The sequence below is a fragment of the Malurus melanocephalus genome, unplaced genomic scaffold (assembly GCF_030028575.1).
Source record: "Malurus melanocephalus ecotype Western Australia unplaced genomic scaffold, MMel_1.1 scaffold_412, whole genome shotgun sequence".
NCBI lineage: Eukaryota > Metazoa > Chordata > Aves > Passeriformes > Maluridae > Malurus > Malurus melanocephalus.
This window is the reverse complement of record NW_026623644.1, coordinates 192,355-203,934: the sequence shown is the minus strand read 5'-3', so window position 1 is coordinate 203,934 and position 11,580 is coordinate 192,355. Positions and strand designations below refer to the sequence as shown.

The following is an 11,580-nucleotide window of genomic DNA, read 5'->3' as shown; positions in this document are numbered from 1 at the left end:
CTGCTGGGCACACCCTGCTGCTCCACAGGGACCCTGCTGGGCACACCCTGCTGCTCCACAGGGGCACTGCTGGGCACACCCTGGAGCTCCACAGGGACCCTGCTGGGCACACCCTGGAGCTCTACAGGGGCACTGCTGGGCACACCCTGCTACTCCACAGGGGCACTGCTGGGCACACCCTGCTGCTCCACAGGGGCACTGCTGGGCACACCCTGCTGCTCCACAGGGATCACTGGGTTGGGAGTGGGGCATGGAGCAGCCTGGGAACAGCCAAGGAAAAGCGCTGCACCAGCCCAGGGCACCTGCCCCTGTCCCCAGGAAGGCTCCCAGCAGCAGAACRGAGTTCAGAGCAGCTCTGAGGCAGTCAGCAGGAGTGCCCCCCGTGCAGCACAGACTGTGTCTAACAGAGGCTCTGCAGGGACGAGGACAGGCTCACCTGACTGCAGCCAAGCGCACCTTGATGCTGGACTCRGACAGGCCGTTCACGATCCGGTCCATCATGTTCTCGGTCTCAATGATCTGGGCAAAGGAACTCGGGTCAGTGCACGGCTTGCTGGGTTTGGGCTGCAGCATTTGCAATGTTATATATAAAAACTGCAGCTAAAACCAGCACGCCACACTCTCTTGCCAGATTAAGCGGAAAGTTTTGTGYATCTGCAGACAATTTAGAAACAAAAAAATCTACATTCTATGTTCCACTACTGCTTTTAATCATCAAGGAACAAGAGGGTGTCACATATGTACATACACACATTTATATATATATATGAATTACCCTTAATGTCATATTAAAACTAAAGAGAACAACTGTGAGTGCACACAGTATACACAAACTACAGATCAGAGCCAGGTTGTAGAGCTGTGTGGATAAAAAAGATCCAGTCATTCAGGACAAGGCCAGCACAAGCACTTTAGACCAGGATAAAAGGGAGTTAATACCCAAGATGAAAGATGGATTTCACATAATAAATCAACTTKGGCATAGACACACCCATTGCTTATTAAAAGGTGTGTGAAAGAAGGATTCTCATTATTAACTAAAGCAACAAAAGAGGAGCTTATCAGGTTGAATTCTGGAGATTCTGAATGGCTCCCCATTGATAAAGCCTCCTGATGTTCTCTTTTCATCCTGTGTTTTCCTGCCCTTTCCTTCTGCTTTCCCCCTTTAACCAGCAAACAAACTCAGAAAACACTCCTGTCTCCTGCAATTGCCACATGACACTGAAAATCCACGATTAATTTTAAAAAGTGCTCCTTTTAATCATTCATTTATTAAGTTCTCTCCACTTTCCACACATTAATTTTTAACTATGTGAGTGCTCCAAGCAGTCAATCTCTTTGCTGTGATGTTTGAATCACCGTTGTTATGACAGTGCAAGGCCCTTGGTCACTTGAGAAACAGGAAACAAAYTCTGACTTTGTTTCCCAATATGAGCAGACTTTCCAGTTTGGGTTTGTTTCTTTTTTTAAACATTTGTTATATAATAGGGATAGATGGGAACAGAAGTATATTCTATCTCTCAGAACACGAGTCTCAGAAATTTCTCATCTTCCTTAACAATATTCCTTATGAGTAGCCAAGCACCAAAAGTGTTGAAAGACAACTTCTTGTGCAAGTCTTGTGAAGATGTTTACATAACTAAACTTCACTTTTGTTACACTCTGATAGCTAGACATTAAATTTTGTTCCAATTCCATGCAATCTGAAAGTTTGTGATAGGAGGAGACAGAGACAGAACCTTCTCATTTTGCCCTGTTTCCATCGCAGAGGGGTAACCTGCTGGGAGGGTGGGAGTTGCTGCCTTCCAGCATCACCCAGCACTCCCCAGGCTCACCTTTTTGCGGATGTCTTCRTCGTTGGCTCCCAGCGACGCGTAGAGCTTGAAGGCAGCCTGGCGCAGCTCGTGGGCGTGCTTCAGGTCATGGTCCAGCTGGAACACAGCACAGGCACCAGGCTTAGCCCCTCAACAGCTGCACTCTCACACTCTCATTTGTTCTAAACTGCTGCTGATCCACTCTGTCTGCCTCCCTGGGGGCAGCCAGGAGCACAGGAACTGCTGCTCCCTCCCTCCATGTCCACGTTTAGAGTGAAATCAAAGGTAAGAACTCATTTCTCTACTGAATTACAGAGAAGACAACTTCATCTTCAATTTGAAGCCAAAACAAGGTTTGGACTCTATCACAATCATATTCAGGCAAAAACTATTCTTGTCTCCAAACAGAAACCTAGACGAACAAGCCAGAAGGAGTGAAAAAACTGGAAGAGAATCAAGGGAACTTTTAATCAAGAGAACCRAAGCAAAAGCAGGAGCCAAAATTGGTCTCTAAATCTCAGGTCCTCCATGTTAAGGAGGGTCAGGCTGGAGATCAGGGAAACCTATCCCCAGAGGGTGCTGGGCACTGCCCAGGCTCCCCAGGGAATGGTCCCAGCTCCGAGGCTGCTGCTGGAACAGCACTGCCAGGGATGCACAGGGTGGGACTGCTGGGGGGGCTGTGCAGGGCCAGGAGCTGGAYTGATGATCCTGTGGTCCCTTCCAGCTCAGGACAGTCTGTGATTTTACAATTCTATAGTTAATGGGAACACTAAAGACATCACAAAATAGTGGTGTTTGAGGTTGACCCTGCTTGGAACAGCAAATTTGGGCTCTCAGATGTCCTCATGTTCTCTTCAGTGAGAATAATTCTGTGACTCTGCCCTCAAAACTCTGTACCAAAGGGTTCTACAAAACAATGCAATCTTGAAAGTCTACACAAAATGTCAGGAAAATGCCAGTATAAAGAAGCAGAGTGCTGAAATGAAAGAAATGTCAAAAATTAAGCTCTATGAGTAATTCTCTCCAGTGCAGCTATAGTAGAGCAGAAGTATTATATAAGTGTTATAAATATTTTAAACARACAAGTTCTCTGTTTGGCAGATTCCTCGCTCACTCCTCTCGTAGTTTTACCTTACAGGGTGCAATTCCAAGCACTYTGTCCAAAGTCAGCACCCTGGATTCCCAGCTGGCTGCTGCTGCAGACTTTCTGCACACTCAGAATACTGTCATAATATTTAGAATTGCCCCACTCACTTTTGGAACATGATCRTATTTTTGATGCTACAGCCAAGGTCCACTATTCCCCAAGAAGTTSCTAAACTTATTTTTGCTTAGTTTTTTATATGGTAACAGATTTTTTTAGATTTAACTTGCATTTTTACATAGCATTGATGAGGCTCTCTATGCAGAATTAACACCATTCTATAAAGGTCTGGAAAATGAAGCTATCTCTGGGGCCAGGAAAAAAGCAATGCTCTGTAATCTGCTTTTTTGGATACTTTCGAATAATCAGACTCAGTAAGCCTCCAAGGTACATCTKGTCTCTGTTTATCCAACCTCTTGCAAGTGCAGATAACTCATAATACAAAACACTGCATGACATCCACGTTTTTGTGCTTAAACACAATGGATCCATCTCAGAACTTGAGATTTTCCACAAACCTGAGCTCAGAATTGAAGCCAAATCTCTCTTTACGTGGACTATTATATCTTACGAAGCTGAAACGTACCAGTTCCTGAAAGCAAGATGTTTAAACTTAGAGGATGGGGAGCCCATATGTACACACTTTTTGTTTGGATAATGAAGTCTCCAAAAAGCAGTGACTCGCTTTGTCCTACSAAGTATGAAGTTTGTACCCTGGAGAGTACAAACAAGTCCTACTCGACCTCTGGTCATCTTCCTATCGAGGAACTCAGGGATCAAGGTTTAAACAGAATTAAAAAGCCCCATGCTGAGCCCATTTCTTTGGATTTTGCCCGTTTGCCCAAGGGAACGCACTCTCTTGATGTCGGTGATGGCGCTGACGGAGCTGGGGTATTTGAAGTAGTCGGCGAGCATGACGATGAGGTGGTCGCTGATGCTGGCCATCCTCTGCAGCTCCACGTCYGTCTCGATCAGGTAGGCCAAGGTCTCTGCACCCTCCACCCGCTCCTCCAGCAGCCTGTCCTTACTGCACATCCGCACCAAGCACGGCAGAGTCTGCAAATGTTAACAAACASGAGCTCTCAGTGCAGCTACATTGATAAAGGAACTCCAAAGAAATGTAACAACTACCCACAGCATTGTTCTTCAGGATGAGAACTTTCACACATTTCACTGGGTTCTCTGCACACATAGAGGAATTGTTCAGACATTGCTAAGTGTACAACAGGCTACTTTCAARCAACTTCTCACACAGACAAAACGATGCAATGTTTTGAAGTGACTATGGACAAAGTCTGCAAAATTCTTTAAAACAATAATCCCCTCCAAAGTTGATATTTGCACAGGCTTGCTCTTAGTACACACAAGAACCAGAAGTACCCAAGCTGCCTCAGGAAGTACTCGACCCCTGCTGCTTTTGTGTGATCCAGAATTAACTAAGGACAATGCAGTCAGAAATAATCTCAGGACTCCTTTCCCACAGAAAGGCTGCCTGCAGCAGGAGGCAAGGCAGCAGTGCTCCCAGTAGCATACCTGATCAACGAGAAAAAGAGCCCACCTGGAACTCACATCCATTCTGCCTTCCCTGACTTCCCCCTACTTTGGTTACACCTCCGTGACAACAGTTGTCACACCTTCTCTACTGAAACATAAAAACCCATCAAGACTTTCTTTACCTGAAGTTCAGTGAAAAGTCCTTAATTCTGGAAAGGCCAATTCTCCACRGGCTGGGACTCTGCTCATTCAAGCCTCCCCAAATATGAAAATGAATCAGGAAAAACATCCAAAGTTTGTGCTTGTGCAACTGCAGCAACTTCAACAGAATTACTCTAGTAAATGCTGCTCAGAGTTATGTTTTGGGGACCTGAAATAATATCTACCCTTTGTTCAAATGATTAAAGAGATAAATATCTTATCTCCATTGCACAGAAGCAGGACTTGCCCACATATTTCAAAAAGCTGATGCCACCTCAAGGATTACTGCTGAGGTTGTGAATTTGCAGCTACTCCAATCCAACGAGCAAAAGCAGCCCCTTCTGCACACCTGGCACTTGAGGCAGCAGGAAGATTGAACATAAGCTCTCAAAAAATTACATTCATGTTGAGTGAGAAAGAAAAGAAGTGGAATTCCATGTCTAAATTATAAAGACAATGGACTTCCTAATTCTTTCCAAGGTCAAATGGCCTGAAATGAGCCATTTCTTGGAATTCAAGGGCTGGGCATTGTTAAGTCACTGGCTGCATGCACCCAAGAAACACAGATCTCATGTTTTTCAACACTTAGCAATTCCATCTGTTTAAAATTAAATGAAAGCAAGAATTCTGACAGRCACATTTTAACTGCTCCACTGGACCTACAGCTCAGTGCAGTGCAATTAATCCAAAGGAGGAGGGGGCCGTGTAGGGGTGTAAGATGGAAAGCCACAAAGCACACCTGACCAGCAGAAAGACGTCTGGAAATGGACTGTAAAAATGGAATATCTAATTTCCATGGTATGGCTGGGATGTGTCTGGGTTATCTGGACAGCTCATTATTGGGATTCCAGAGAAATCATTTCTCTTCCATCAAATACATTATTTATCGGTCTCCTCTCCCTTTCCCAATGGATTTTATTTTTTCCCATGTTAGAGGCCAATCCACTATTCAAACTAAGCAATGAAAGTAAATTACAACCATTTTGGAAACACACATGCCTGACTGGTCCCCAAATGCAGAAATTTCATAGCAAAGGGTGAATAATTTCTGAAAGCTAAAGGGGCCATCACTTTAGTTTAGTTCAGCAGAGTCCAAAGRATTTATGTCTGGATTAATCATAGGGACACCGTGTTATCCTGCAAATGTGAGCTCTTGGAGGAGGAAGGAGGAATCACTGGGGTGCTTTGAACAAGGCAAAGCTTCTGTGCCTTTCTTCTCACTCTTTCATCTACTCTCAAGTACTACAGCACAGTTAATTCCACAGCCTGAAACATGGATTTGTGCTGAAGCAGCTTCCATGAGGGGAAAAGTGCTGCTGGTTGCTGTGAGCTGGCCCAGGCAAATCCCTTCCCAAAGGTTTCAAAGGATGAGGGTTTTCCCAGAGCCCACATGGCCCAGCACAGGCAGCTCCACAGGGCAGTGTCCAGCCCCCAGMAATGATCTGCCTCTGCCAACAGGCCTTGCCCCCTAGCCCAGGGCTGAACAGTTCTGGAACACACAGGTCCTGACCAAGATATGGCTCAGGGTGCAGCACAGCATGGGGGATTTATCATGGGAAGACATTTTCCAAAGAAGAAAGAGGTTTGTGAAAGAGATCAGCTGGGAGAATGGAACTGTAGCCCYCAGTTTCCAGGTGTTGTAAGAAGAAAGGAGAGCAGAGAGCTGGAGTGTCAATTTGGAAYAAAGCTAAGGAGGAGGGAGAAGGATGCAGCTCAGCTTCCTCAGCTGTGTAGCACCAGGTGCCTATGCAGAGCAGATGCCAATATCCACACTGGAATGAACTGTACATTGCACTTTCTTGCACAAAAAAACAGGAGGGTCGGCCTTGGTCCCAGCCAACACATAGATTTTTCATCTGTCATTACTTGGAAACAAAGAGAAATCAGGGAACTATGTTTTTAAATTAAAGAAAAAAATTAAGMGAATTTGGTGCTTTGAATTTGAAATCTTTGGTGTAACAGATTTTGTGCTACTTTTTATATGAGAAAATAAAACCAGGATAGACCAACATGGGAAAAGCTTTTGAACAGAGAAGTGTTTAAGCAGCTGTCATGGTTAGCACAAGAAGAATTCTTTAATATTTACAAGGTGGTTAAAACAGGATCCAGCTCACCTTCAGAACGATGCAGGGATCATCYGTTCGTATTGCTCCAGCTCTGCACATGGAAGTAAGGCTGAAACAAGAAGACACAGTCACCTACCACAGCTTCCAGGCATTTCAGCTGCTGCAGGGCAACTCCTGCCCTAAGGAAACCACCCTTCCTGGGCTGGACTGCAGGGCATCCAACATGCTGACCAGGCTGGGGCACTGCAACTCCCCTGGGTGCACCCTGGGGCAGGGCTGCAGTGCAGGAACTCCTGCTGGAGCACTGAACAACACACACAGCACACATTGCCTACAAAGGGTCACACCACCCAAAGGGTCACCCCACCCTGACTGAGCCATGAACCCAAAAGGAGCGACCTGCACTAAGGTAAAGGTGCAATCTACCCCCATCTGCCTTTCAGCACCTGCCTCTGGGGTGTGCAGCCATTAGGAGACCCAGCACAGGGCTGGCAGTCTGAGGGCTCAGGCACAGCCAGCCAGTCCCTGCCCCAGCCCAGGAGAGSTGGAATTGCTGTGCTGCCTGTGCACAGGCAGGGTTTTACACTCTGCAGAAACCAGCACAGCCTTGCTAACAGTGAACCCAGCTAAGCTCTGACACTGCACCAAGCAGCATTTGCTCCTCATTAGACAACAGCTCACAATAGATCTGAGAACCCCAAGGTCTCACTGACACACAACTTCAAATGCTGAGTTCTTTGTTAATGTGTCTGCAAAGTGCCTCAAGCTACCAGAAATGCAAAGTAGTTCACTCACCAAAAAAGTGTTTTACTTTGAAGTGATTTACAGTTTTTACCTGCTCTGCTACAARGCAGTGGAATGGAGCTGAAGGGGAACTGCTCTGCACCAGTATCAATTGGTTTAGCTTCTGAACTAACCGTTGGAACTGGCTTTTATCACGTCATAGTGGAGGTTAAAAAATGTAACTATTAGAACTAACATGTTTGGGCCCTGAGCTGTRCAGACTGAAGTTGTACACAGGGTTAATCAGAAGTGCTCAGCTAAGGAGCAGCAATACGCTCATATAACCATGGTGTGTTTCAAATATCCCTGAGCTCCCTCCAAGGGCCCAGAGCGAGTTCCTTCACCTCTTTGAGGCAACACTGATCCTGTCCTGAATACAGCCACAGCTAAAAATCCCACTATCAGAAGTGTTTTTATAAATTATTTCTCAAAAAGTAAGACGTACGACTAGAATGTTCGCAGAGAGATCATCTGATAAACGTTTACTGTCCAAGCCTTGAGCTGACAGCAGGGAACTCATTTTCACCCCTGCACAATCAGGAGGAAGGCACCCATCTTGCAGCTGCCATTTAGTGCAGGGAGACCCTATTTCGCAGCAAAGTAGCTTTACTTCAAACATGAAAGAAAATAATTTTTTACTTCAGGTAACTGTCCTGGTTTTGCTTGGTCCAGTTATTTGGTGATGGGGGGATGGGACCAAGAAACCACAAAGACGGCTCCTCTGACAAAGTTCTAGAAGCTTTCTCCTTCTTCTCCAGCAAAAGGAGCCCTTCCCCCTGTGTTTTAGAACCAATCCATTGTGGCTCTGAGGTTGATGGATGGGCTGCTGGTCAGGCCTGGGCCAATTGCACATGCTAGTTACACCTCTGTGATGATGTATGGTCTTGTACTTAAGAAGAATTCAAAACAAGATAGAGTGCATCCACCATATAGTTTTTAGGTTGTTCGTATCATGCACCAGGGGAGGACAGAGGAGGAGGGTGAGGAGATGTAAGGGAAAAAAAAAGGAGACCCAAGACCACAGTAAGAAGAAAACAGGTGCTGTTGCTGTTGCTGTGGTGCTCAAACATGGAGAAAACAAGCTGTTCTCAAAAGGACTGTTTCTTCAATGGGAGACCTGCATAGAAAAGAGAGGCCCTGCACTCGAGATAAGAAACCTGGCCTTGGAGGACTGGACTGATCATAACCCTAAAAGGGGGAAGAGGCTTGGCCCCCGCTCACGTCTGAAGCGAGCTGGTGCTTAGAAGAAACTGTGTTCTGCCAGGAGATTTGAGAGAGTGGCCTTGGAGAACTGTTTTCTCCCACGAGGTAAAGAAAATGTATAACTGATGGTGGCATGGGATTCTATGACTGTTTCTTGGGAAAAGAACTTCCACAGCTGGGAGCTGTAAGGACTCTTCTCCTATGGTGCTGGATGACAACTGTAATGAGTAGTTTGATCTATGTTAAACTTTCATCCCTGCCTCTTTTGTGCCTGGGAAGGCATGGAGGGGTGGGGAGGGGCGACCTGGGAGACAGCCAGGCTCCCAGAAAGAATAGCAGGTGTCTTAAAATGTCCATTTTTATTTTTTTCTCCTTGTAAATTTTTCCCTACCTTTGTTCCCCTCCCAGGTGCGGTAGTATTCCTAGTAGTTTTTAGTAATAAATCTATTTTGCAATTTAAGTTATTTACCCTGTCTGACCATTTTCTGGAGCATATATATATATATATATCTTTCTCTCAATTATGTTATCTTATCTAAAAGCCATAAATTTTAGTGTTAATTGGGCTTTTGCTCTYCCTTCTGCCTCTCTGGTGGGGGGGAGGGGGCAGGGGGGAGAAAACGTTGTGGGTGCTTTTTGGCTTTCAATCAGGTTCAAACCACAACAGTAACATAGGCTCAGCTTAGCTGGAAGCAATTCTGGTAATTTTAGCAGAAAAGGTTACTGGTCTGCTTGTAGCTGCAGAGCACTCTCCCAAGGGACTCCCTGCTCTTCCAACACTGCTGCTCAGGGGAAGGATCTTTGCTCCATTTCAATCAAGAGGTATTACCGTGAGTCCTCCAGGTCTACTTCAATTGTTGAAAAAAAAAAAAAAAAAAGGGAACTTCTTAAAGTAGTCTTGTATGCCAGTCTGGATTAAAAATGAAATTTTACAGAAGGTTTGAAGTGCAGGAAAAAGCTCTTCTAGATYTGCATTCCAAGGAGTCTAATGATAAATCAGAGGAACTGCAGATTAACTGAAGCCCACAAGGCAGGAGTGAAATCTAATTTACAAACAGAACAGAAGATCATCTGTTACAATTTCACCTACAACTCTCATTAGGAAAAAGAAAGAGATAGTCTGACTTGGAGGCAATCAGGTAAGGGAATGGRCCTATAGGACAAAAACCAGCAGGGCTTTGTAAGCACCAGGTCTGCTGTAAAACTGAGAGCCATAAGAAGGATCAGTGTCCATGGACTAAGTGAAAACCCAACTTGAAACTCAAGATACTGGTTTTGTCTGCCACTTTCCTGCAATTTTCTTTTGCTGCTTTTCACCACATCACTTTCTTTCATGCATTCAAAGGCCCCTCTGAGCCAAAGTACTGCAAAGCACCAGCAAAAGATGGGTTATGTACCCAGTTCCTTCAATCAAAGAACACCAGTAGACCTGGGAGTGTCCATCCCCAGAACAATTCTTTTAATCCCAACCTGTCTTCATGACTTGTCATTATATCTTGAGATTAGTAACCAAAGTTACCTTAAAATGTGTCATTCTCTATGTATTTTCTGACTTCTCAAAGAAACACATAAATCAATCAGAACTGAGACTGCTCCAGTGCAATTAATTTAACTTGCCTTCTTCACTCCAAATTGCCTAACAAAAACAGTAAAACCAGACTGCCTGGGCCAACTGTGGTTGGAATGGAAGCTGGGAGGACCCAGGACAGACCACCTCCATGGAGTGGGATAACCCAAGAACCCCCTAATACACATGCACAACACTGTAACTGCTTTCATGAATGAGGCAGGGCATCCTAATCTGGTAGCACAAGCAGAGTCACAGCTYCTATCCACCCCACCTGCTCCTCACCCAGGATCAAAACACCTTGCACCRACACAAGTGGCTGTGAAATTGTTTGGTGAACTCAACTCACTGCTCCTTGTCAAAAAAAGACATAAAAAACTAAAAGAATAATCAGTAATCAATAATAATCAGTGACCAAACTCCTAAGTTAAACTTAATTTTAGTAGTTCATGGCAATGGGTAATTTTACCTCTTTAACCCCCTGGACTGATTTATTCCACCACTATCAACACAAGAAAAGGAAAATGATCCTAAAGGGTATCAATCCCATCTTATGGAGTGAGCACAACCCAGGTGCTGCTATTATAGAACTGGGTCACATCTTGTGATAGGGTAGAAAGTCATTATGAATATGAAAATACCAATGTGCCCACACCAGCAGGGAAAACAGAAGTACAAAAATAATTAATAACATTCATTCTGCTGTATGAGCACATGAAGCCTGAAGAATACTGTATTTTAATTAAAACACTTGGGAAGAGAGACTAAGTCTGCTCTCCCATTATCTTGGTGCTTAGCCTCCAACACAGCACAGCCACCAAGGGTGATAGTCCAGGACTGTGCTCTGCTTGTTCAAASCAAAACTTATCATAAAATCCAAGCTACTTGTGAAAACCGTATGGCTGGACACACATTTCTCACWAAACTGCTGCCCAGCAATGTTTTTYCCTGTTTATGTACAGCAAAGAGTTATAAAACTGGGTGAGAGCCACTTGTGCAGGGATTTAGATAATGCAAACAGTATCTCTACTTATTCCTAAGATTTTACATCCCATATTACTTTGGAACAAGCAAGAAGGGAGCAGTAAAACAGTAAGGATTAAACTCCCTGCTATTCCCCAATTCCTGAAGACAATTACCATTTGGCTGACGTGAGCTGCATTTCAATGGGCTTGTCCCTTTGTAACATCTTCACAAAAATCTGTGGTAACAATTCTCCATCAACAGACACTGCAAGCAAAGATAGAGAGCTCCAAGTCATTCTCCTTCARCCAGGCCAAAAGTGAGTGTCAAACCAGCAGCAGCAGC

The 11,580-nt window shown here is 44.7% G+C and overlaps 1 protein-coding gene across 1 annotated transcript in view; it reads right to left on the bottom strand.

Annotated features, from left to right (window-relative positions):
- Positions 1-11,580, bottom strand: part of ARMC8 (armadillo repeat containing 8) — a 62,200-nt gene that overhangs the window by 13,347 nt on the left and 37,273 nt on the right. Inside the window, 5 exon segments of the mRNA XM_057379603.1 lie at positions 412-519; positions 1,836-1,931; positions 3,814-4,014; positions 6,768-6,828; positions 11,412-11,502. Coding sequence (XP_057235586.1) covers positions 412-519; positions 1,836-1,931; positions 3,814-4,014; positions 6,768-6,828; positions 11,412-11,502 — 557 coding nt within the window.